This window comes from Bombus affinis, chromosome 1 (genome assembly GCF_024516045.1).
Source record: "Bombus affinis isolate iyBomAffi1 chromosome 1, iyBomAffi1.2, whole genome shotgun sequence".
Classification (NCBI taxonomy): domain Eukaryota; kingdom Metazoa; phylum Arthropoda; class Insecta; order Hymenoptera; family Apidae; genus Bombus; species Bombus affinis.
Window position 1 is genome coordinate 12,835,848 of NC_066344.1, and position 27,425 is coordinate 12,863,272.

Sequence of the window (27,425 nt, forward strand, 5' to 3'; positions counted from 1 at the left end):
AAATCTTAGGAAAAGACATGGTTGTATAATAAATTAGTCATTTTAAAACAGTGATTTATTAATTTTTAACTATTATTTAAAATAATTTATAGTTTTATTTCTTATATCATATTTTATATTATAATACCAACATGTATATATAATCTATTACAATTATTACGTACATTTACATTATTTTCTGTACCATAACTGTACATGTTTCATACGTTTCACTTTCTTCTGCAATTGAAGGATGCCATACATTAAAGCTTCTGCTGTTGGGGGACATCCTGAAATGTGTTTAAATATATATATAACAATTTTCTACTAAGATAGAAGATTAAGCCTAAGACATAACATTAAGCTTTTTACGAATGTTACATCAAATATTACCTGGTACATATATGTCCACAGGCAAAATCCTATCACATCCTCTGACAACAGAATAACTGTAATGATAATAACCACCACCATTGGCACAGCTTCCCATTGAAATGACCCATCGGGGTTCGGGCATTTGATCATACACTCTTCTCAATGCAGGTGCCATTTTATTTGTGAGAGTACCAGCAACAATAATAACATCAGCTTGTCTTGGAGAGGCTCTAAATACAACTCCATATCTGTCCATATCGTATCTTGGAGCTGCAATATGCATCATTTCAACTGCGCAACAGGCTAGACCAAATGTAAGAGGCCATAGTGATCCTTTGCGACCCCAATTTATAAGATCATCTAATCGTGCTACTGCATATTCAGCCATATTGTTGGTATCTTGAAAAGGACTATAGGGCTTCCTTTTTACTTTTTGTGGCAAGGAAGGTCCACTTTCTTGCACAACTGCATCTGTGGCCATATGTTTGGCTTGATTGACTAAAGTTCCAGGACATCCTGATAAAGCAATGTTATTGCGTATCAGGGATGCTAAGCCCTGATTAAAAGAGGCTGAAAAGAAAATATTTATTCATATTAATTTTTTTAATATGTGATTTAATTTATAATATATTTACATTTATGAAAATTTATCTGTTACATAAGTCACAATTTTTGTAAAAGATAAATTTTTTATTATTATTGGAAATTTTTGTTGATACGTGAGGTTATGAAAAGTGTTACAATAGAATTTGAAAATGCCACCTATACCTCAGTGTAAGAAAATAAAGCTAATTTAGTTGTAATTGCTAGATCTTATGCAATACAAACTATTAGAGAGAATGAGCCATAAAATTAAACGTAAATATATATGAAACATATTAGTATATTTAGAGTAGAATTTCTTCCAAGTGATGAAATGCTATAATGTTACAATATGCGCTTGTCATTATTTTACTTAATTACTGAAAACAATCGAAGATATTTTGAAAAGAATTGTAAACTTACGCGATAACATAATACTGCGCAACATCTTTCACCCTACAGTCTACAACACCCTCCCGTCACGCAGTTGTCTGTTACACTGCGATTCTGCGCTGTAAATATATCTCAAAGCGTTATATGTATGGTACCATGGTATGTATTTACTATAGAAATAAGAAATGTATAAATATATAACCGTAATATAAATTGAGCTGTTAAACCTAATATAGTTGATTAAGTGGCAACAGATATATTTACCTAATTAACCTCAAAAGATATATTGAGTTTTTTTAATTTATAGGTTGTGTTCATAAAACATAATATATTTTCTAATAAAGATATGACATGCAGAAACAAGCGTCAGGCATTGAAAGATGTAGATTTATTACAGATAGGTCGAATATTGTAAGAACTGCGATTTTCAATATTTTTAACCACTTGTAGATCATAGCAATATTAATCGATTTTTTATTTTATTTTAATCGATGACATTTTCAGCATGTATATATAACTGATATAAATCTATAAAACGTATTGTTTAAATTTGCATTACAAGCTTAGGCAAAAAAGTTGCAATTTTCTCAAAAAATTTTCGAGAGTGCATGTAGTAAACTAATTCGTCTAATTTCTCAAAAAAACTTAAGTCGTTTAATTCAATCTTAAAAAAGTTATTTAAAACACAGCGATCGCATCAGTCAGTTCCAAGTTTTTCAATTAATACAGTTAGTAAGTAAATACATGCATCAGCAGCTGTTCAAGCCTCTTAACAAGAGAATAGATTATTAAAGAGAAAGCTTCAAAACAACATTTTTCCAATTAAAAAGATCTTAAAATTATTAGAAGTTACTGAATATTTGATATGTAAATAAATCAGTTGATTTGATTAGATGAACAAAAAGATCGAAGGATCTATTTTCAACAGATTGCAATCTTACCACCAGAGGACTGAAATCTGAGCTATACTTTCATTAACAATAACTTTCCCGAAAGAATCTCATTGTTGAATACAATATAATTTCGTTTTATTATACAGATAAATAACTACAGCAATTAACAGATATTTAACAAGATTTGCAATGTTTTAAATCATTTCACTTTCTTTTTAACATTCATATTTCTATTCAGTAAGATCTACTTTCCTAACCGAATCGTGATTTTTGAGAACTAATTCTTTGATACTTTAAAATTTTTTAAAAGAAAAATTATCTGTTTTACTTATACCAGATTATAGTTATAATACCATGATAATAGTTATATAGTTATAAATGTTATATATAGTTATAGTTATATATTTGTGTTAGGAAAAAATATAAATGAACAAAACATCATTTTTTCGTAGAATGTTTTTATTGGCTCAGTTTCTGTTTTATACAAAACATCTAAGAAACACAGATGCTTTCCGCTGATATTTTTTCCCTTAAACTTCGCCTTACGAAAGCGGCTAATCTATCGACTTCGCGACGTTTTTCTAGTCTTGCAGTTCCCAAAGGGCACGCTAAAGTATAATGCGATACTGATTTTTCTTGTTTGCTTCAACAGTGCTTGTATGTCGACGCATATACCTAATCACAACACTACTTATTTACTCAATGGTGGTCGTTAAAAAGTCGAAACGTAAGGTTGTTAAAAAGTGCCTCACATGTGAACGACTGCCTACTTTAGCAAACGGACGGGGACTTTAACTAGGCCATAGAACCAAATTTTTTCACTATTCGCGTTGCTTTGTAAACGTAAACAATTCCCTATATACAAAAACGGTCCCTACTATTTGTCGCTTACCAACCCAGCTAATTTCATTCATAGTAATTTTTTTACCTAAGGCTCCTGTTTTATCTCACCGATTTATCTCGATCGAACGGTAAAACAAAATTTTTCTTTACATTTTACAAGTGTATCGTGCTTCGTTGAACGAAAACTGCATTTAATTATTTTTTGTTTAACTACTTGCCTTATATCGTATACAAAATCATTTTCATAACTTACCGATTATCGAATTATAATAGACCGCGAATTTTTATGCATTTATAGGAAATTAAAAAGTCCAAAAATGCACATGATATTCAAAAATATACAAAATATTTAAAAGATAATGCTTATTATAATACTGAGTGGAAAAAATAAATTTCTTCTTAGATTCTATTTGTTTAATTAGGTCTGCGAACATATGAATTTACATAAGAATCCTCAGTCTAGTAATAAATAGAAAATTATGTTTGAACCTGAGTTTAGCTACATTGAATCACGTGGATGTTACTCTGATTAAGTCCGAAATGTTTTAAAGAAATTACGTGCGGTTAAAGTTTCATTTGTAGAAACAACATTTTCATTTAAAACAACATAGTAAATTTGAATGAGATTAGTTAAAAAATAAGTCATAAGGCAAGGAGTTAATCGTAGGCGTGTATGAACTCTGTGTGCATTTGTACGTTGTATCATATAGAGACCTCGTAGAGAACTATTTAGCGAAAATTCATTAACTCATAAACATCTAGGTAACATATAATTAACAACTTATATTTCAGCAACAACAATAGGATCATTTGTTATTTCTTTAAGTTTCGAGTCAGATATATGAATGGCTTCCGCTATCAACAGCAGCTGCCTAAATAATTTACAAATGTCGTAACAGTGTTTCTTTCTATGCATCTTAAACTCTCATTTCCAGTCGATTATTCGACGCCAGTTTTTATAATGTAATGTTCCTTTTTAAAATTGATAGGTAACCCATTTTAGAATGGTCATTTTAAAACGTATCTAAACTTAATTTCAAGTAACGAACTAATTATCACGAGAATTTTATTGAAACATCCCAAAAATATAGAAAAACTTTAAATTCTAATATTTTTCCTGCGCATATGTTATGAGTTAAAATCCTGCACGCATTTGTGCGCAGGTGACTTTCTTGTAACATTATCGCGTATCCTTCAAAATTGTTTTCAATTTTTTCTTTCTTTTGCCTTTTTATCTTTTTTATAGAGTTAATATAAGATTTACAAAGTAGTATTTGCAAATTATAAGAACAATTTAACATAATATAAAACCATATTAAAGGGGAAAATGTATATGTTTACACATACAGTTGGCAACAAAAATAGATGGGCAGATAGTGGAGATAGATATCAACAAAGTTTCGTTAAATACGGCTTGTTTACAGAAAAGTGTAAATTAATTTACTAAGTAATTTATGTAATATATGTATATATAATAAATAAAACTTATATACATATAACACTAGTACTAGTTCGATTAAACTTCATTGATACCTACTTCCGCCACATTTTCACTTATTTTTATCCCCGATTGTATCTTATTTTCAATCCAAAACAATCAATATAGGCAGAATATTTGTAATTATTCCTTTTATATGTTTTAAGATGATGAAATTTCAAGGAAGTCAGAAACAATTTCCATATAGTATGGCACAAATCGTTCTGAAGTTTACGATCTACAATACTGAGGTATCGACTAATCTACCAAAAATTGTGATTTTAAAAGGATGATAATCTAGAATTTCTATAGAACCTTGTCTAAAATTTTCAATTTACTTTGTGCGCCGTTCTTTTATTCATTTTCATTAATGATTCTCTTAGAATCACGACTCTAGATGATACATAACGGTCATATCTCCTTAATGATTTCTTAAACATTTTTAGAAATTCTTATGAGCCTTTCGGTGCACATGGTTCACTTGCGCAAATGATACTCACTCGAAATCTTGTTATATTAATGAATCAAAATTTTTAAGAAAATGAGCTTTCTCTATTAGAAAACATAAATAAAGTCAATACTCGAAGCTTTGAAACCATTTGCATTAAATGCTCGCTCGAGTACATCGTAGTTCAGCGCCATCGTTGTCAACATTATAGTTCAGAATGATAAAACAGTGAGTAGCATTATCTTCCAAATTGAGCAAGTTTTCGTTCAACAATGATATTGAAAATTTCAATTGATATTAGTTCCATATTCAAGTGGTAAACAGAGAAGATTGATTTTTGCAAAAATGTACAAAAAATAATGTACAAAAAGTATTCATTGTAGGAATAAACAAGTGTCCTTACCCCCATTTTTGTTCTTCATTTAACTTCCAGTTTCTTTTATGTGCGTTACTAGTTTTCCTTTGATATTTACATAAGAACGTATGTCATAAATCGATTAATTCGCAGAACCCCTTTTCTCTTTTTAAATACGTTGTTGATATGGCTTCAGAGATTCTGCGAAATTCATATACAACACTCGTTTCGTAGCGAGTATCACTGGCGCAGACGAACGTTTCTACGTTAGCGTGTAAAACGAAAGTGGAAACGTCAAGCGACTAATGATTAAGTCTGCGTAATTCCATGGCTGCGATGTCGTCCACGGATATAAGCTTCTCTATGGGGATGCAAGAGAGCTCGCCACCGACGCACGATTGTGGTTGTTGCCACCTGGCTTCTTTCTCCGCCACTTTGGCTTTCAACTCAGCCTCTCTTGCTCTCCGTTCTTTCAGCTTCAAGGAGAAGATCGCCACAGACCTGGCTCTCTTCATCAGACTCTGTTTCACCCTGGTCTTCTTCGCTTCCCTGTCCTCTTTCGATGGTTTCTCCTCCTCCTGACTTGAAATTGTTTTGTTTGAGTCTGAAAGACCGCTCGAGTCCTTCTCTTTCTCGGCATAATAGGACGATTGCTGTTTGTAATCCTGCATCTCTCGCTGATGTTGCTGATACTGTTGCTTTTCTGCCTTTTCTCGTTCCCTTTCTCTCTCGGGGGAGAATCGGAACTTTTGGTTTCTGTGAGCCACTGTCCATGGCGGAGCAGATCTTTAAACAGAATTATGAGTATAGTTTGATACACTAGATTTTTAAGAAGATATTCTCTTTAATCTTACACTTCAGGATAAAAGATGTAAGATTACCTAAGAAGATCACTGTCCGACGAGGATGCAAGATCTTTTGAGACGATACAATCAGTGGACCTGTGAAGAGTCAACTCGTCCCCGCTTCCACTAACCGTACCAGCTCCACTGATCTCGGAATCGCTGGACTTCCTACCACCAGCTTCGAGACCTAATCTTCGAACCCAATCAACACCTCCATGAGGTCCAATTGTTAAGTGATGACTGTAGTGATCAGTTCCACCCGATGCCTCTGATTCAGTCTGAAGCCATTCCCTTGAACGCCTTCCTACTTGTAAATAAAAAGAAATTGTTTTTTATATAGTTAGGAAACATTAAAGATCTATTCAACAAAAAATTCATGTTTACTAAATTAAAAATAAGCTTACTAAACTATATATTACATTAAATATATATAATAGATCCTTCTATCAAACGTTTCCTAAAAAGGGGGGAGGGGGCGGAAAAAGAAGAAGAAACTATCGAACCTCGTTCTGCACCAGGAATAGAGCATCTAGGTGAATTGTGAATATCACGAATGCTGCCCATAGTGTTTTCAGTCAAGAATTGGGTGCTTAAGTCACTGCTGCCTGCGCTACCAGGAGTCTGGACTGCGGAAGGTGTTTCTGAGATCCTTGGCACGGATGCTGCACTAGGTGTCGGGGGACTACTGGGTGTCTGGGTGGACGACGCTAGGGTCGGTGTATCCGGAAGACTGGAGGATGTTGCTTCTCCGGTGCGGTCGGAAATTAGTTGTTGTTCTTCGTTCTCACCGTCTGCTGGACTCACCACGAATCTCCCTGAGTTCGAGCGAAATTAATAGATGGTAGGAGGGAGGACGAGAGATTGTGGGCGTCGTGTTTACCCGATCAGTCGGTGAATAATTGTTATTAGAAATAAAAAATTATACAGTCAGCTCGAGAATTTATAAAATTTTATCTAAAAATTCCTTAGAATTCCTCGAGCTTTGGGAATATTTTAAGTTAATTCTTTAATTCCTTAAATTTACAGAGTTTCTAAAGTTCTTTGAGTTTTTTAATTGTACTTTAGGTTTCTTGAGTTCTTTGAGTAGTTAAAATTTTCTAATTTCTTTGAATTCTACAATTTTCTGGAGTTCCTTGGGATTCTTTGAGCTCTGAATACCAAAGTTTCTCTAATTCCTTGAATGTACAGAATTTCTTGAGCTCTTTGAGTTTTTTCAGATCTATTCTAAGTTCCTTAAGTTTTTTGAATTCTTCAAGTTTTTTAGATTCTTCGAATCCCTTAAGTTTTCGAAAATTTTAAAAAATTTTAGAATTTTCCAACTTCTCCCATAGTTCCAGAGATTCTTAAGTTCCACGAACTTTTTTTATTCTTAGATTTTCTTCACCATCTTTTGATTGTTTCAGGTTCCACAGAGTTCTTGGAATTCTTTGGAATTCCTTAACATTTTAAAAACATTGCGAGGCATTGAATTCAAAACTGATCAGGTCCCGTAAGCAGGAGAATTGTCTCTAGTTGGAGAAGAAGCGGAGTAAGGAGGAGAATGTTGCGACAAGACTTACATTACATAGCTCGTTACATTTAAAAACGTGATATTACTGTTTACTTACCTATCACTGTGGCTGGATGTTGTTCTGGTGACGGAGTAGACGACAGTCTTCTGACTGCTTCTCTTCTCAAAAATTCTACCTTGGCCATTTCCGTGGCCACCCAATGCGGAATATCCGGAATTGCGCAGATTATTATGAATCGTATCCCCAGCATAATGTGCTCCAGGGCGACTATCAGCAAGATCGTTTGCGTGGCCGACATTTCCGGGAACATTCGTTGCACCTGCCCGCTTAACCCGATCAGAGCGCAATTGACTAAAATCGCGACCAGGCCCATTGCTTCCATAGCATTCTAATAAATAAAAAAATTTTATGTTATTTTTATTTAAAAATTGAATTATTCTATAAACATTTTGTAATTGATAGTAGTATGTTTTATATTAGTATATTTTATTTATGATAACTTTTGGTAAATTGAACTTTTATTAATTACGATGATAATTACAATGGTTTTACAGAGACTTTTATAGATGAAATTTTGCTGTATTTATTTATGTATTTACTACTCACTTGCCAAGTTCCAATATTAGAAACTCTTCGACCAAATGGTCTTTGAAGGACGAAGCAGAGTTTGAAAGCGTCGCCGCGTAGTTCAAGAAGATTTCCAAGTAACGCCGCCATAGCAGCCAATGGAAAGGCTGAAGAAAACAGACAGACGTATCCCAATTGTGACAGCATCTCTAGATGCTCTGAAAATGCTCCGTCGTACTGCGAATGGAAATATTTCTGCATAAATCGTTTGTGGAAATCTTCTAGAGCCAGACTTATCATTATTATTATCATTATAATTATAACATGTACATTACTCTTAAAATAGAGTGATACTGTAAATAATTAGTTAAGTTTCCCGCGCAATTCGTTGCAGGTTTATTATCTGAAATACATATATAATTATTCTACTTGTACATTCCATCATATCATTAATATTATATAATATAATATACTTTTGGATAAGAAACCTGCAACAAAATTTTTAATTACACATATAATTTAAGAGATATCATTCAGAAAAATGTTCTATTAGGTGAACAATATATGTATCTAGCATAGGTAGTGCAAGGATCACTATGCTTTTCGAACAAAACATAAGAAGCCAGCGCTTAACATGGAGTTAGCGTTACAAGCTGTGAGTCGTTCCATTCACCCTTTTGATTACTCTATTGCTTTTTACAGTGTACTTCAGAATTGTAAATCAATCAGGCTGAAAATTGAACCCAATATAATGAGTGGCTAGGCGTCATTTAAATGTAAAAGTAAAAAATGATTGAACATATATTTATCACATAGAGAACATTCCTTTAACATTCACTGCTTGATTCAGTTGAAAGAATTATAAAAGACACTACATATTTCAGTTTATATAACATTCCTTTCTTTCTATTTTATCGTTTAATGCGATGATAAGCGCAGTCGGTAATCGAAAGGATGAAGTATTTAACGGTAAGATGATCAGATGACATTACCTTTTTAGTAGATACCTGTGCGTTGTCGACAGAATCAGTGGGAAACGGAAAAAAAAAATCATTAAAATTTTGCAAAAAGAACCGATCAGACGACACAGGACAACATTCATTAGCTCTACCTCTTCCGTTTAATCCTACCCTTCTTCTTCTATCACCAGAATCGCTTTCAAATGTTTCGATTGCCCCCAAAATAAAATTAATTGAACGAAGAATGACTGTACACGCAAGCGAAGGATCGTTAAAAAGATACCGTAAAGGAGAAATAGAGTATTATGATGTGATCAATAAAAGAACCTGTATCCACCTTGGCACACTTCATTATTCAACTTCTAAAATATATAAACATCTATTACAATATAATAATGAACGAATACACAATGACAATAGGATAATTAAAAAATATACAATGATTTTATTCTTTTAGAGATACAGAAAAGAGTAACTAGAAAAAGTATACATTCTATTTATCATTACATTTATGTAATACTTAGTTAAGACTAAGTATGTTAAATCTCATATCATTTAATAATACTTTCATATGAGGGTAAAAAATTAATATTTTGAAAATAAAAAAATGTTTCATTAGAAAATAAGAATATGTACAAACACTTTTTGTAGTCACTGTAATTATAAGTTTTTCAATTCGTTGTCTAATTCCAGTTCTCGTTTAAAAAGCCCACCAAGGCGAATCAGGTTCAGTGCGCAACTGCGTGAGTGCATCAGAAACGAAAGAAATTAGCTAAATCTAGTTCAAACCTTGAACGTAACGTCACTAAGTAGAGAATTAGTGGGATGTCCTACTCTGTAGAGAGAACTCTCCAATTCGGCCTGGCTGACGTTTCTCGGCTGTTTGGATTTTCCGCCATCGGAACGTTCGCTCTTATCCTCCGTATTCTTCCGTAATTCGTCATCTTCCTCGCCAGGTGGCGGCCTAGCCTCGCTGGGACTCAACGCGCCAAAAAGTTCGAAACTCAGTCTAGCCAATCGCAGCTGCTCTATTAGATACGGCACCGCGGACTCTTTTAAATTGCCAATCACTTGACGCGCTATCAGTAGTGCGGCTAATTGCTGAAATCATAACCAATAAGATTTATTATTGTTTTTTAAAAATATTTGTAATCTTACGAACATTTTTAATAATTTAGTTTCTTTAATTTTGAATAAACGAAGAGTACATTTTAGAACATAAAATACAGATGGTCTTTTGGACCTCTTAAAATTGTATTTTTTTTCTATACCCTCTTTAATTTGTTAAGTACAAATTTTTATATTCCTTCATTTGAATTTTTTGTTTAAATTGTGAGTTAAAGTAAACTTCAGAATATAGGATTTTTCATAGATCAGATTTTTATTATTTTTTATTTGTTTCATCACAATTAAGACCTTATATTCTATTGAAGTTTCATTTAATTTGGAGTAGAAATTTCCAAGATACATTTAAATATATTTAGAATTTAAGTTCTAGCATTTGACTGATCTATTCTACTTATTTTTCAGAGTCACTGTTTTCTAAATTGTGATTATGATTAACCATTATATACTTTTCCTGTTTGCATTCTATTAAAAACAATCTAATATCTTCTAGATACTAATTACAGAGACAAGAATTTACAAGGATAGATAAGTCGTAATAGAAAAAACGAGACGATATCTAAGTTTGTCTAAAAACTCTGTCTATGGACATTCCCGAAGAAGAACTTCGATAGAATAAAGAAAGAAGAAGAAGAAAAAGATGAAGAAGAAGGAAAAACCGGGATTAAAGGGATCCTTACCTCTTTAAGTCTCTCTTGATCCTGTAGGTAGAAGGCGATGTAAAATAGCGATAGGAAGGAGTTTACAAACTGAAACTGAAATACATAGTCTCTTCTGTATACTCTATCTGTCGTGGTGAATTAAACACACACTAGAATGCACGAAATATAAGCGCATGTATATAAAATCACGCCATATTCTAACAATTAAACAATTATGTTTTGAAAAAGCGCAAGCAAGAAAGTAGTCTAGGAGAGTATTGAGTTCTCATGCAGCGACAGAGACAGCCAGAGCAAACTTTTACTTTTCAATTGATCGAATCGAAGCCGAAGAGCTTTTATTTAATACTATAATTAATGGTCCACCTCTAAATTTGTCTAGAATAGAACAATCTATATTTATTGAAAAATTTTACCATTGCAATAATAACGATAATTTTTTATATTTCTTTAGCGTGAAATCTTAAAAGAAAATTGTATTTTCTTTTTGTTACTGAATGTATATGATTGAATTGAAGTGTATAAGTGAGTATTTTATCATTAAAAAATGCACATGCTTTACAGTAATATTTAAAACATTATTTGAATTACTGAATGATATATGTTTCATAATGACATGTATTAGGTTTTCCAGAATCGCCATGGTTGAGAAGCAATGTCAATATCAATCAATGTAAACGTTGAATTTTAAGAAAAAAAGAAGGAAAAATAAAGAAAACGAAAATGGTATAAATTCTATGATTCGGTTAGAGGAGGACACACAATAATACAGCTAGTACAACATACAATAATAATAATTCTAATCATTGAGAATGGAGAGTTCTTCTTTATTACCAGTGCCACCTTGTAGATCAGATGATTCTCGTACTCGGTGTCTAGCCGATAGTTTTCTGCGTCCAACACACAAAAATCACAAATACTATCTACTGTAACATGACTGCTCTCCAGTATGTAAAGAAATGAAAAATAGGAGAGAGAAAAAGAAAAATTAAAAAAGCAAAAAAGGAAGAAGTTGAGAAAATAATTAGTGGAATAGAAAGAGGAATATAATTATAACAAGATCTACAATATAATGTATCTCGTTTGTTTGATATTATTTTTATAATACGTAAGAGGATACAAAAACACTCTGTTTTATAGATCTGTTTAAGTCATGTTCGTTAGTCAAGGATTATACATAGTTCTGAATTAATCTCTAGAAGAAGCTAAGCCGTGGAAAGATTCGAAAAGTATTTATGCTATAGGCTTTTGATAGAAAAAAGAAAAGAAAGACTAGACGTGCAGATGTGTCTCGTGAAGATACACAAAAATCGATGTGAGGAACTTTATAGAAAATATTCATCCACTCTCGCATATCGTATCTCGCACACGGCTGATCAATCGTGTCGAGAATGAGAGTGATAGCAATACTATGGGAACCAAAATAATGTACATAATCGTTGTTCGGCGCATCTAGACGTTCTATACGTACCCATGTCGTTCAACCATACAGCGACTTTGAAGTAAGCTTCGTCCATTAAAGCTATCACTACCGCCAGTAGAACTTTTGGCACATAACTCAACCAGAATGCGTGTCCTCTTGATTCGAGACGAGCGTCCCACCAATCCTGTAATCATTTGTAAAATGTATTCCATATACATTTATAGGTATATGTAAAACATTGAGAATCTAGCTTTGTTTGAAAAAAAGTAGAAGAGCAGAATTTTTTTACGTCAAGTTCTGGACAGTTGGGTAGAAATACCGTCTCAGCCTCTAGAACTAAATTGTTCCCGGACATTTTTGTTCCTCGATGGGATTTTGTAAGAAAAGTTTGCAAGCGCGACTTCAGGCACGTTGCCAGATTCAGTGATTAGTGGGAATGTCCATTGATCGCTCCATTTATGTCTTGAATATTTCGAAGGAATTTATTAAAACTTGAATTCAAATAATAAGAAGTTGGGAGGAATTTTTAATTTGTCAGCTGGAAAAAATGGATTAAGTTATTCTATCTAATTTGTTATTTTTAAATAAACTTTTACAACTCACAATTTATAATTTATAGTATGCTTTTGTTAATAACAGAAATTTATGTCATCTTGCTTTAGATTTTTTTGTTTTCAAAAAGTATTTAATTTTAGGAAAGCGATGAAATTTCTATTCTATGAAGTGTTGAATCTACATTATATCACATATACATGTATAAGAGTGGAACTAAAATTATGCTTTTTCAGATGTATGCTGAAAGGAATATCTGATTAAGAAATGGTTTTATGTTGTATAAACTTCTTTAGAAGGAACTCCAAAAGTAAAATTTTCTTTGCTATAACACGTATCTAAAAAAACATTAAAGTATGTGTCACGAATTTAGATCTGTTTAGATCTATCTTATCGTAAACTTCTGCATTTTCCTTTAAAGTTTTATTCTGGATAAGTACTTCAGATAAACATATAATAGGTCGAATAAATCATGTATTTAATCAAGTATTCCATATTCAATAAGTTTTTGTTTATCTAAAAGTACAAAAAATGTCTCGAACCTGTATCTGAAAGCTGAGGATCATCACAATGAAAACGAAGAATAAGCACGCTGCGATAATCGGAACGCTGACAAAGTACCGGAACATGTTTCTCTTCCATCTAGGATATGTTGGCTCCAATCTCCCTGTTACTGCTGAAGTTTCCAAAGTGCCCTTCAATTTCGGAAAAGAGAGAAGAGGAAAAGATATCATAGCATTGGAATTACACTCAGTACAACTAACTTCAATTAACTATGTTTTAAAGCGAAAAACGTGTGAAAGAAAGCGAGAGTGGCGCTAGTGATCACTAGGAAACTTACCGTGAACAAGGGCCTAGGCTCGACAAGTAGGTCATCTCTTTGATCCAAAGTACCCCACCTGTAGGCCAATTCGGCGCCCCTTCTTTTCCAGGTTTCCAGATAAACCGTGGCCCAGATCACATTGAAGACGGAGAACAGAACATACGCTACGTCTTCCACCGCTTGATTCCTACCGATGATGCCGACCTGGAAGATTAAGTTAAAACGAGATAGATGTTAACAATGCAATACTACATTTACATAAAATCTTATTACAATATTATACTGAGTCGTTATTAGGCTGAAGGTATTTATGCAAATTCATATCCTTGTCAATATAATTGAAAAGGCGGAATCCAGACACAAGACTGTTTTATCTAGTAAATATTACAATAAATACTACATTTTCTATATTTCACATATTTTTGCGTATTATGTGTATTCTGTGGATTTTTGAACTTCCACTTATCATAACTCATTACATATTCCAAACACAAGAATATGTAAAATTAGAAATTAAAGACAAAGTGGTTAAAAATGGTTAAAAGAAATATAATTTTATTCGTAGAAACGCTTTGAACACACCTTATAAAAAAGCTATTAGTTACAAGATTAACATTATTAAAAATTATAAAATGAAAATATAAGAATTGTTGGGTATTCAAAATTTGACTTGTAGCTTTGTTAAAAGCTTTTTTAGCCAAAAATTTGAGATTTTCACGGCTCGGTATTACAGAATTACTTTTATGGATAGTTACTTGGAAAAAATATTCTCATGTTCTACAAACATTATAGTTAATACTTGTAAACTGTAGGAATATATATTTCTTTTCTTACCCAATATATGGCACCCACTGCAGCTGGAACGATCAGAGCGGTGGTGTAATGACCGAGCCATGCGAAGTACATGGTAATCTTGACTCCGAAGTATTTACAAATGTCGTCCAAGGGTTGGGGGCTAAGAAACGCGCGAACCCATGTTCGTTGCAGCTTCTCCAACGCAGGTAATTCGTGAAGAGGGAAGACCTGGAAAAAAATATATTTCTTCTTATAAGCACAGGTACAACAATAAGTTGAAAAGAAACAATCAAATCTTTTTATGAAAAGCTAAAAAAATTTCAAGAAAGTTGAACTTATCAACAATTAGTAATAATTAATAATTTCTCAGAATAATACAAATTTCTTTAAGAATTCTTATAGATTCAATCTAAGTAAGACATTTTGATTATTTATAAGAATTCTTAAAGGAATTTATACTATTCTGCATTTGCAGATCAAAGATCGTTTAACGAATAACACTAACCTGGGATATAATCCCAGCAGAAAGGCATTTTGGAATAATTGCTTGACCTTCCACCATCTTAAGCCCGGATAGACTATGAAGATCCTGCGGACCCGCCCTAAGAGTATGCAGCAGGTGCAGGACCAGCGATTGCCTTTCCTGAGTAGTGAAGAATCGAGATTCATCGTCGCTGCCTTCGAAACAGCTCGATTCAGAACCTACAAATTCTTTCAATCCTCCACCGAACTCTTGACGTAAAGTCTTTGGTAAATGCACCTCTTCGGCAGCTTTCAATAGTCTATCAATAAATAAGTATCGTTTAAAATTTTTTTAATCAAATCAGTTTGGTTCCTGAGATTTCATATAATCAATAGAATGTAATGATTATAATTTACAATATATAAGAAATATACTTACACACTAAAGGGAGCTGTTAAATAAAAGCCATAAGTGTCTGACGAAGTATGATGTCGGACATGCACCACTAGGCCCGGGGTTCCCGCCCGAAGACGGCCTAGGAGCCACATCAAAGTTTCATCGCTTGCTCCGCTTGGAAACATCATCACGACGTCGCATTCCTGTACAATTCATCATTCATATTTGGCGAATATCGATTATCGATTACAACAAATCTTTATGAATTTTTAGTCTTAGAGTTCTTAGAGTTTAAATTCCTGGATTTCTATTTTTTAGTTTCTTGGGATTTGAATACTTCAATTTTTAGAACTCTTTAATTTCGTAGAGTTTCTTAAGTTGCAAAATTTCTCGGACTTCTAGGATTCTTTTTTAAGTCGTTTGAGTTCTCAAAGTTCTTCAAGCTAGCTGCTTCGAGATTCTATTTTACCAGTTTACTGATTTTATTCCATATCTCCATATCATCGAAATAATCAGGTTTCTCGTAAGAAATAAGATACACTTGAATGTCCACAAATAAGAACCATGACGTTATTTTGTACTTATCGCTGGACAAGGTACACTTATTTCCCTATGGAATTATAGACCGTAGGGCGAATTATACATGTGTTCTGGCACAGGGACTAAACTCGTTTGCCCTGGCCGTCTTCCAAACGACAGCAGATTGCTTGATATTGACAATCTACGCGCGAAGATATCCTGATGGCATGTCTGACCTAATACCGCCGTCGAAATTCACTTCTATTATCCGTATTATCTACTCTGCTGGAATTAAAAGAAATCCTTCTTTCTCAGAAATTGCTAATATTTACTATATTTATACATAAAGAGCAATGTATGATAACATGACACTAGATAACAGTGACGAATCATGGAGCGTAGCCAAACAAGTACAAAGACTAACTTTAACGCTATTTTGTTACGAAGATTTAATTTATAATTGATGTGCTAACTAAAACTTGCGCTATATACTGACAACGTTAATTAGATTGTATTACATAGTTTAAGAGAGAACTAAGAAAAAGAAAGACTTCAGAGTTTACAATCAACTTTTGATGTAATCTTAATTGTAATTTTGAGCCACTATATTATGAATAGTATTGTGATATCGGTCTCTGTGTAGTGTAGTCTCTGACAGAAATTAAAACTTCTGCATTTAGTATAAAATATTGAACAATGAAATTGTAAAGTGGAAAAGTATACCTCCTATACCTATTATATTTTTTCGCTAAACAAGTTCCTCGACAATTTTCAATTTTCTACCACATTGTGCATAAAAAAGAAAAACAGCTAATAAAGCCAACTTTTCTACGTGAGTCGAATAAAAAATCTCACGGAGGAGGCTGAACTTCTGGAACGCAAATGATGGCTAGTATTGAACGATATATGGAAAAAGTTACGTAACAAAGAATAGAAACCGCGCGTGGGCATGTCTTAGGATATCTCATCGGAACTACTATCGTTACGGGGATGAAGATGACGCTTTTTAAAAGGTCACCTTATATTAAATTAACTGACGATCAATGAGCAGCACGTAGATCCAAAAAGAACGCGGAGATAAATAAACCTTAACGCTGGTTAGATGTGTTTAATCCTCTGCAACGTGGTTACAACACAGGATGGATTTTTTCATCGCTCTTTGATCGTTTGATTGGTTGAAATACAGTTAGGTGAAGTCATTTTTCTGGGCATGATATTGTTTGATCAGATTTTCCCAAGAAAACTAATTCAGAAAAAGCATATCCGATTAAAAAAGCAATATTGTTTTAAAAAGTATAATTTTAAAATAAATAAAAATACTTTATAAATAAACACGGGCAAATGAAAAAGTTTTATTCCTAAAATTTTGTATTCATTTTAATGAATATCATTAACATTGATAAAGCACACTTTAAAGATCTTGATGCTCTTTGCGTTAATTTACTGATTTGAATAATTGTTTGCACGTTAGTTTTGTATTTTTTCGTTCGTGTCTTATACACACTTTAACTTATCGATCTTCTGCCTCCGTTTCGATGAATTATTCGTTAGAAGGAGGGGTAATGCAAGTTTCATGGGTTTTTGCTTTCACTTTCTTGTCTCGTTGTTTTACTACATCTTTCATATTTTGAACATTTTTATAGCCTTTATGTATTTCCATTTTTACATGTTTTACCTTTTTTCATATTACGCAGGCATCCTCCGTGAGTATTCTAACGTGAACCTGTTTTCTTTTTAAATATTTGTATCCACGTCGTATCAACTTTACATAAATGATTTTAATCGTGATAATCTGAAATTGAAGAATTAAACTATAGGGTCTATATTTCTATATAGATCTATATCTATATCAAAGTAGAAAAACTGCAAATGTTAGTAACTATTTCAATAAATTGCGATATAAATATAAATATTTAAAATGGAAGTAGGGAAAAAGAAATAGTAACATAAATATAAATTTATCTTACAAAATGGATATAAAATGACATTATATTAAAACTTTCTTTGTATGTATAGATATACATATGGCGCCCGTCGAGGTTTAAATTCCTTATCCACTGCTGTTCTTGTCATTTTCTTTGTCCCGATATCCGAAATATGAATGCTTTGACTACTGGCCGATCTTACGACCTCGTTACATCATATTCTGTGCCATATACCTAGAGCAGCTCATGAATGTTTATACATAGAAATCTTTCATGAATATATTATGTGTATGATATGAAACATTTTGAAATGTCTCTAACAGTGTAATGAGATTCGACTACAATAACTATATATAACGTATAGAATTATATTCTAAAATTACACAATTCACTATTTGATAATTTACATGAAAATTACATCTAGAATTAAGTCTAGAATTAAGCATATGTGTAGAATAATTCTCAAATTTTATTAAGATATTTTTGGGTATTAAAAAATTCTATAAAAGATACAAGATATTTAGTGTAAGTACATATTTTAGAGATTTTATTAATAAGCCTCGATATTCACTAGGACCTAGGATCTTTAACATTTATTACAGCTTAAGCTATCATAACATGTACTAATTTTTTTACTAAACGCTATATATTTAATTTGTTTGTTAGTAAGTTTTAATTTTTTAACGAATATTGTACCTTATTAATGTAATGAATGACTAATTATTTAATTACTTTGATACATTTTGTAACTTTTACATATAAGCATTTTCACATTATATTCGAACTTTATTAATATAATCATAACAGTCTTATCTCGCTATGATACTAATGAGATTTCAAAATATTTTCTGCAACACATATAATATATACATAAAAGTTTCCTATTGTAAGTGTTAGAATACTCTTGTGAGCTACTATACATAGTAAAAGAAATAGCAGACATCTTAATAAAAGCACGTAACAAGCTTTGAATAAGTGGCAGGCTTGAAACCTCTCGTTATAATTTCCTTTCGAAGAGTAACTTGTAATAACATCATCAAACAGTTTGTTTGACCGGTTGCCAGGAGTTTATTTGTTTCGAAACTTTTCTACCAAATAGACGATAGTGAAGGCATACACAATGATGATCTTGCCAAATTGCAATCCCGATGTCGGTGTTACCGACATATCGGCACAACGATAATGCGTCACGAATAGAGAAGTTACCCGAAAATGTATGCGAACGTAAAAATACGAAAATTTTAGAATATAGAAATGTATCGATGTTTCGAAGAATAAGTAAATAAAGAGCTACAAATGTATAGCAATAATGTGAAAAGGATAGAATTGGAAACATATCGTAGGGGAATCAATTTCACTGGTTGGCCGTTTTATTCGCTAACGCCACCTTTCTCAATTCTATTCATTCCTACACGCTTGTATATGATATTCTTGAGATTCCTCTCTAGATGGCTGACGCGTCAAATTCTTACATGACTGTAGTGCGAATTCATATCGGATCATAGTTCTAATAGTTATTTTATAGTACATGGATGTACATATTTTATTTACAATAATAGATAAAATAGTTGTATGAAATGCGATAATAATAAAATTTTACAAGTAAATTTTACAAATTATATATAAATTGTTCGATTATGCCAATAATCCACTAATTTCCTAATATTAATTGGTTATTACATCATTACATTAGACAGCCCTGATATTAATCTACTAATTATAAATTGATGATTTAGGATTTGCACGTCATTTCTAAGCTCCGCCCGCCCCTACACACAATCGTTTGATCAATAACGATAAAATCAATAGCCGTAGAACGCGTTTTCGTAAACAAGAAAGCCAATCCCAATTATAAACCGTGTATGTAGTAACGTAGAATAACGAGGATGTGTGCAACAAAATTTGTTTGTACGTCACGTGGATACCGTATACTGTACACGATGGATTCCCTGTGCTCGTCGTGTATTGATTTCAATTGGTCAGGAATATGGTGATAGATGAGCCATTCAGATGGATATAAGGATCCGGTGTGCTCGGGCGTAGAATCAAGTTGGAATGTTTTTGCACACGTTCTCACCACTGGCTTCTTGCTTCGTCACGGATAATTCAATCCGGACAATGGTCGAGTAATTAGCGGTTATATTGGTCAAACATGTGTTACAGCGAATACTGGCATTTTTTTCAATTATGGAAATCGTTTACGATAACAGTGAAAAATTGTTCTATCATTTTACATGAAAAAAGAAACGAAGAAAGAAGAAGCCTTGTGGTATGTACTAGGTGTTTCTTTTAAAGCATTTTCGTTTCTTCCATTTTGAATATATAAAAGCAAACTTAACCTTTTCTAACGTTTAAAATTACGTATATTGAATGTCAAAATTTGTTTTACCAAATAATAAATATTTATAATAGTTGATAATATAAGGAGATATTTAGAGAAATTTGCTAAAGCACTGATTGTGTTGAATTTAGTTAACTTCAAACTTGAAACTGATGTGTAACAGATACATTGCAAATATAAATAACAAATACATATACTATTTGACAATATTATACAGAATTCTATAAATGTATAAAATCCATCATATATGTAACAAAGTGCAGAAACACTAAGCTATCCAAGAATGAAAAAGTAATAATATTAAATACTAAATTTATTAAAACATTTTTCATAATTTGTAGTAACTTTTTAAAGGAAATGATAAATAGAGGACATAACGAGATTACAGTGGTACATAATAGAAGTATGTAATGATTCGAAAACGTACTTGAGTTGGAACCTTCTGTATCCATAGGCGGCGGGGGGTCATCAAGTGGCCTGTGCATGGTATCTTCCGCCTGAGTAGACGGGATGCTGCAAAAGAAAAGGAAAATGGAAACGACGTGTTGTTATTAAATATCGATCCATGCCAGTCCTGGTGTCTCCTAACGAGACACGTCGTTAGCGTCGTGTTATTTTTCCAAGGATTAATTTTCCGTGAACGTGATGAAGCGAGAACGCGGGTTTCCTTAATAAAGCGGCAAATTGCGGGGTTTAATAGCTCGCGTAATTGATGGAAACGCGACGATCCATATAACGAGACGTGGAAGCGGTCCCCGAGCTGTAATTCGCCTAACCAGTCTAACAGTCCTCTTCTTCGATTAAACAATAATATGTAAATGAATTGAATCTGAATTTCTGATTGTTGTTGATTTATCGATTTTATCTATTTTAAAGAGGTAATGTATATTCGAAAACGTATCACTGGTGGAACAGATATTGTGGGGTTATGAATTGAAGCGATGTTTGTTAACATCGACTGATATACATACGTAGATGAATTTAGGGTCACAGGTCGTTTACGCGTGTAATAAAATATATTTATAATGATATATGAAATTTGTCTGCGATAGCTATATTATAAATTACTTATACAATTTTTGTATACAAAATTTTGTTTTCATTTTCTTATACCATTCGAAAATATTCAATTATCACATTTCATGTGTCTTATACAGCACATCTTTTTCTTTAATGTAATGAAGAAGCAGAGCTCTTTTTTCTGGAGACATACTCGACAGACATAATTAACTCGAAGATAAAGAATTGGAAAGATCGTCGAGTATCAAAACGAAGTACTGAGAATTTTTAACGAATTCGAAATAAGTCGCAGACAATTCAACGGTGATCATTAACGAAATACTTGAACTGGCTTTTTCGTATAACGATAATACTTATTTCAATTTTCAATCACCCGTTTCCTTTTATAGAATACGAGGAACAGAGCATAGGGTCGTTATATTGGAGGATGTTCAAACTGTGGCTGAACCACAAATAAGAAAACAGAAGAAAGAAGATACAACTACGTGGAACGGCTGTAAAATATATGAGCTCCCTTTGTTCGATAATAAATTAAATTTAGGCCAGTTAATGTCTTGCGAAGTCATTAATAAATTTTTATCCATTTCTTGTCCAATCAAATTCCTCCGCAATGTACAACGCTACTTTTTGAATTATTAAAATTCTATTATTTTTTGGATTATCGTTCATTTTTTGAAATTCTTGTAGATGGCTCTAATTTAAAAAAATCTCCCGAAATTGAAAAATTTATTACTCTTAAAAATATTAATTTTTTTAACAGACTTAAAAATGGACAACTATAAATATATAACAACAACAAAGGAAAAAAAATATATATAACACGAACAAATAGCGTGACAGTATTATGCCATCTTTTTTCCTCTTCATTAAGTAACTTGGAAAACGTTTTCAATTCTGCTATTTTTTAATCAAACTTACCAAAATTTTTAAGAAGATGAATCTTTTAAACGAATTTAAAGATAGACAATTGTTAAAACATAGTGCGACATTATTGTGTGATGCGTTTTCTTTTTCAATAAGTAAGATTAAGAAATGCTTTTAATCCACGTTTTCTATCAAACCTCCCAAGGACACGTTGTATTAATGGCGATTTGAAAACTTCCTCGCAACCAGCTCCTATCGCAAGACCGCAATAAAAAGAGTTTCACGCTACCGTGCCGAAGGTAATTTTCTGGCCAACGGTTACGAATCAGGAAATTGCTCAGCGACCTCCGTGATATCGTAGCTTCATTGGATGCAGGAATTATGTTTGTTTTAATCTATGTAAGACTGTATCTTCTCGAAATTTCGTCTGAAATTTAGAATTAGTTATCTTTCTTTTTATAGAAAATTAGGTAATTCGACTATTGTTTAATTTTATGAAAAATTAAATAATGTGATTACTATTTTTGTACTAAATTTATATCTATTGCTTTCCTTGAAAGAGAGAAATATAGACGAAGATATTTCCCCCAATTGAGAACATTAAAATTCATCCAAGGCCTAATATAAAAAATATAAAAAACATATTATTATATTATATAATACATTATATTTATATATGATGTTTCTTAATTTATTAATATTTTATTATATATAAATATAAATATATTAATAAGAAATATAAATTTTGTAAGATTCTGCAACATTGTCAGGAACTTCCGTATGGTTTGTATTCTGAAAGTTAAGAGTTCCACCCTTCGTTATCCATCTCTATGGAAAATTGCATTTTCCGAGCTGGCGGAGCTTGTTGTATAATGCACTGTATTTTGTTCGTTAGAACATCATTTTGCACGTTCAACACGCGGTACGAACACGAAAAGTTTCCTTTTTCCCTTTTTAACGTTTTACTCGTTCTTCCGGTGATAAACGACGTTGCAGAGGTGCTCGCGGGGTAGGAAGCGGAAATTCCAAAGGGGAATTCGATTTTTATTGTTCTTTGTGTGTTACTTGCTTTACCATCGATAGAAAGAACGGTGGTATTAATTTTTTGCAGAATCGAATAACACACTAGCATTTGTTTTACTTTGCGCAGGGTTGTGCAAAAGGTATATTTCCGTTAAAACGAAAAGTACTCTTTTTCAAAGTAATTCTGATTTCCTCTTTTTTTTTTGTAAGTTAATTTCTATTTAAAATTCAAATTGTATACAATTTATATAAGAAGTTACTTCATATGGAGATTTATTTGTTTCAGGTAATAAAAGTGAAATATAACAGAGATAAAAAAGTATCTTTATCTAACAGTTAAATTGCAGTAAAAAATTAAATTATTAATATTTACCTATTACTGTATATTAGTAATTCATCTTTTATTCTTTTTATATTGCTACCATTATAGAACGTAATAGAATATTAACGAGGGCAAATTGAATTAAAGAATTTCTGGCAAAGTTTCTCTTCTATAAATCACACGAACATCAACGAAGAGTAAATGTGAAATAAAATAAGTATATTTTTGGACTGTTACCAATCAATGGGTCATATCTCTATCATACGACCAATAACGATTTTATAGATTTCATTTCTCCACAGAATTATCTTAAATTAGCCATGATATGTTTTTAGTGTGGTTATTATGATTTTTATATTCCTATTATACTTTTAACTTTTATGACCATTTAACTGCGGTGGACAACGTTTGATTGAACGACATTAAAATTATAGCAGAATAAAATCGAAGAATTTAATGCACCATCTTTTTATTTTTGTAAATATCGTACATAAGTTCTATTTATAATAAGATTTCACTGAAACTTCCTATATATTCTATAAAATGGAATGTCTTCTTGTAAAAAGTAATGTGAGGTCTATTAGATGATAGATACATGAAGTAATACGTAGTAATGTTAAAAAATCATCATTGAATTATTAAAATAATAATAAATAATCATTAAAAGGTTATTGAATACAATGGTTAACATGAATGTTATTACGTTATTGAACTTCAGATAGGTGACAGAAGAATAAGCAACCTTTCCCACCTTTATCTTCATATATAAATAACAAACACAGTAACTTTACTATAGTATATTTTTATATTCTTATATTAAGTAACTATTAATGGTAACAATTGGCTCAATTATTATTAATTATTAAGAAATTCATAACATTTATATGATACTATGTATGCCTGATATAGTATTCTTTTAATAAATAGAAAGCATATAGATCAGCCAAGCTTTAAGTGCAAACTTAAAAAGACAACTTTTGTAAAGCATGTACGTAAATATGAATTTTTATATGTATCATAATAATACATTTATCTTTCCTTGTGTTGACTACATATATAAAATTTTTCACATGATTTGTAAAATCAAAGTATCTCATAATGGCTTTTCCGCGTGTTAGGTAAATCTATTGAATATCAAACACTCTACTACATCTAATCGATTTACATACTAAATAATTATCGGGAAAAACAAATATATGTTCAAATACTTTCGTCATCCACTATAGACACGAATTAATTCATCAAATTATACACAACTCTATAGACCTAATCTTTACAGTATTCTAGACTTTATACTGCGTTATCCAGTTGAGTGGCTGCTACAATAATTGATCGAGTTTTGTTAGAGATCCTGTCATTTCGAGACCGCAATTATGCATAAATTTAAGAAATGAATAAACCCGAAACTCTGGTCGAATTGATAAAATGTTATCTTGCAGGGTATAGAGGCTTGTACGCTTTCAACATTTTACATCTCATACAATAGTTCCAGTCTATTAAATCGACCGTATTTCACCCATAGTCTGTTCTCTCAAGTGTTGCGTGATATTATGTACGCGTCTCTGAACACACTATCTTCTAGAAGAAGCACGGTGACGGTTGCCTTGGTTTCCATAGAGGAGGAAAGTATCAGTTAAAACCTTTCGAACATCCAGAGACGGAATATCGTAGAGACGTTGCTTTCGAAAGTTAGAAAGATTTCTTTAGGAACGGTTAAAAGGAAGGACAGTGATTTATGAAAATATTCGAACACTTAACACAGAAAATGTTTATGAATATAGTCAGGGACAAAAATAAGATAGTAGAAGTAAAATATGTACACCGACAGATTCATAAGAATTTTTAAAAATGTTTACGAAATTATTAAGGAGATATGTAGAACCGTTAAGTTTTAATTGAAGCTGCGATTCTAAGAGAATCGTTAATGAAAATGAACAAAAAAGACGATGTACAAAATAAGTTGAAAGTTTTAGACAAAGTTTCATGGAGATTCTAGATTATCATCCTTTAAAAATCAGTTTTGGTAAATTAGTCTATACCTCGGCATTGTAAATCGTAAACCTCAGAAAGATTTGTGTCATACTATATGAAGATTGCTTTTGACTCTCTTGAAATTTTAACGTCTTAAAGTGTATAAAAGGAAAATTTACAAATGCTTTGTCTATATTAGTTGTTTCGAAATGAACATGAGATATAGTCGGAGACAAAGATAAGTTATATGAGGAAGTAGGTATCAATGAAGTTTAATCGAATTAGTATTAATATTATATATATAATAATTTTATTTATATTTATTTATACTAATAATGATAATTTTATTTATTACGTATCTGTATAGTATGTAGAGTATTTACTCAATAATTGAAATTAATTCTCATATTTTTGTGCAAGTAAGTTATACTTAACGAAACTTCATTGATATTTATTTCTACTTACTTAGTTCTACTACTGTCCGCGTATTTTTGTTGCTGACTATACGTATATATGCATATATACATATGTATTAAAACATATACATTATCCGAAACGTTTTAAAATTTCTTTAGCACTATAATGAGACGCAGTAAGCAAAAAATTTTTTATGTCCAAATATTTTTGTGAGCCACTATACAGAGTCATAGTTGCAATGTTTGGTCGAAAATTTGTTATATGTATACTGCGTATGATGACATTCTGAAGTCGTAGAGTTTGTTATTCGATGTTAAATTACTATACTCGATGGCTCTAAAGTTTTGTTACCAGATACGGGGCGTGGAATAATATTCTGGAATTATAGGATTTATTAGTCAACGCATTTGGAGATCGAAGTTGTTTTGAAATTAACTCGATATGTATGTATGTATACATACTAAACGGCAGCGTAGAATAATATTCTGGAATAGTAGTATTTACTATTTAAGTATGTATATATCGGGTGATAATAAAACTTTATCATTTCATATAATGTAATACAAAATTATATATTCTAAAATGATATAATTTATCACACACATACATATTTGATATTTTTACATGAAAATTGCACGTAGAAGTAACTCCATATACTATATAAAGAGTAATTTTTAGGACTTTGTTACTATCTTTTTTAGCATACTTAGTTGGTGTACTTAATTTACGAGATATGACATGAACGTTACGTGTCTTTTAAAGCAAATCGATGTCAAACGTGTGGCACTTTATGACTGGTGTATCGATCATCCCATTTCTTTGCGTTCCATGCGTTGGTAGCATCAGTGGCACGTGCTTTTCAAGCTACAGTGTACGTGCTTTTCGCCGTATGGCTTCGCGTTCCTGACCCTAAATAGCGTCGTATTCTGTTTAACGTAACCTACCTAATTAATACCTGTTAATTGACTTACGTTAATTTCGTTTAAAGAGAATTGCATATGTAACTTGAATATGTAATTCTTTATTTTTAATAAAGAATTATTTAATTAACCATTTGAAAGACATTGAAAAATGATACGAATAATATAACTTTCTAAAAACATACCTGAGTTTCTAATTTCTAATAAATCAATTTATTAACATTATTATTAACTTAAAATGTTAAACCATTTTTATTTATCTATTTTTCTATCTCATTTTTCTAGTATATATAATTCCTACCTTTTTATGTAATACTAATTTTAATAATGTAATGAAATAAACTATTATCTTAGAAGAACCAGATCAACCATTCAAAGGATGTAAAACACACGAAACATGTCGAATGATGATTCGAACACTCAAAAAACAGTGGGAAATCACTTAAGCATCTTTAGAAATCTCCATTTCGTGTATTGACGATAGGAGTCGTTTCAGGACTGTTCACATGCCTCATTTTGGCAGGTAATAGAGGGGATGGAGCACTCTCTTACGTCACACTCAAGTATATACAGTTACACTTCATACCGCCATTTCACAGCCCGGTATATGTATAGGGTGACCCTGAAAAGGATAGTTTTC

The 27,425-nt window shown here is 31.9% G+C and overlaps 2 protein-coding genes and 2 long non-coding RNA genes across 12 annotated transcripts in view; 2 read left to right on the forward strand and 2 right to left on the reverse strand.

The window, feature by feature from the left end:
- Positions 1–37: 37 nt before the first annotated feature.
- On the reverse strand, positions 38–1,448 carry LOC126921915 (NADH-quinone oxidoreductase subunit B 2-like). The gene is made up of 3 exons (XM_050733961.1): positions 1,360–1,448; positions 373–924; positions 38–269 (listed from the first exon to the last, which is right to left on the reverse strand). Exons 1-3 carry the CDS (start codon positions 1,382–1,384, stop codon positions 172–174), a joined length of 675 nt encoding a protein of 224 aa, XP_050589918.1. The 5' UTR covers positions 1,385–1,448; the 3' UTR covers positions 38–171.
- On the forward strand, positions 1,358–6,446 carry LOC126921947 (uncharacterized). Its single transcript, XR_007712601.1, has 2 exons — positions 1,358–1,488; positions 6,207–6,446. It is a non-coding gene; the product is annotated as an uncharacterized LOC126921947 (long non-coding RNA).
- The window catches only part of LOC126921614 (anoctamin-8-like), a 29,346-nt gene continuing 4,679 nt past the window's right edge, over positions 2,759–27,425 (reverse strand). The window contains exons 3-17 of one of the 9 annotated variants that reach the window (XM_050733352.1): positions 20,676–20,761; positions 15,506–15,666; positions 15,110–15,386; positions 14,644–14,832; positions 13,828–14,013; positions 13,529–13,681; positions 12,483–12,618; positions 11,846–11,901; positions 11,033–11,107; positions 10,062–10,328; positions 8,308–8,505; positions 7,798–8,089; positions 6,694–7,005; positions 6,227–6,497; positions 2,759–6,131 (exon numbers count right to left, since the gene is read on the reverse strand). In XM_050733352.1, the coding sequence (XP_050589309.1) occupies positions 5,648–6,131; positions 6,227–6,497; positions 6,694–7,005; positions 7,798–8,089; positions 8,308–8,505; positions 10,062–10,328; positions 11,033–11,107; positions 11,846–11,901; positions 12,483–12,618; positions 13,529–13,681; positions 13,828–14,013; positions 14,644–14,832; positions 15,110–15,386; positions 15,506–15,666; positions 20,676–20,761 (3,143 nt within the window). In that variant the 3' untranslated portion in view covers positions 2,759–5,647. Of the gene's footprint in view, positions 6,132–6,226; positions 6,498–6,693; positions 7,006–7,797; positions 8,090–8,307; positions 8,506–10,016; positions 10,329–11,032; positions 11,108–11,845; positions 11,902–12,482; positions 12,619–13,528; positions 13,682–13,827; positions 14,014–14,643; positions 14,833–15,109; positions 15,387–15,505; positions 15,667–20,675; positions 20,762–27,425 lie in introns of all 9 variants that reach the window. The other 8 variants (XM_050733345.1, XM_050733336.1, XM_050733327.1 and 5 more) reach the window with 8 other exon arrangements.
- LOC126921984 (uncharacterized) lies at positions 19,728–21,818 on the forward strand. The gene is made up of 2 exons (XR_007712616.1): positions 19,728–20,176; positions 20,603–21,818. It is a non-coding gene; the product is annotated as an uncharacterized LOC126921984 (long non-coding RNA).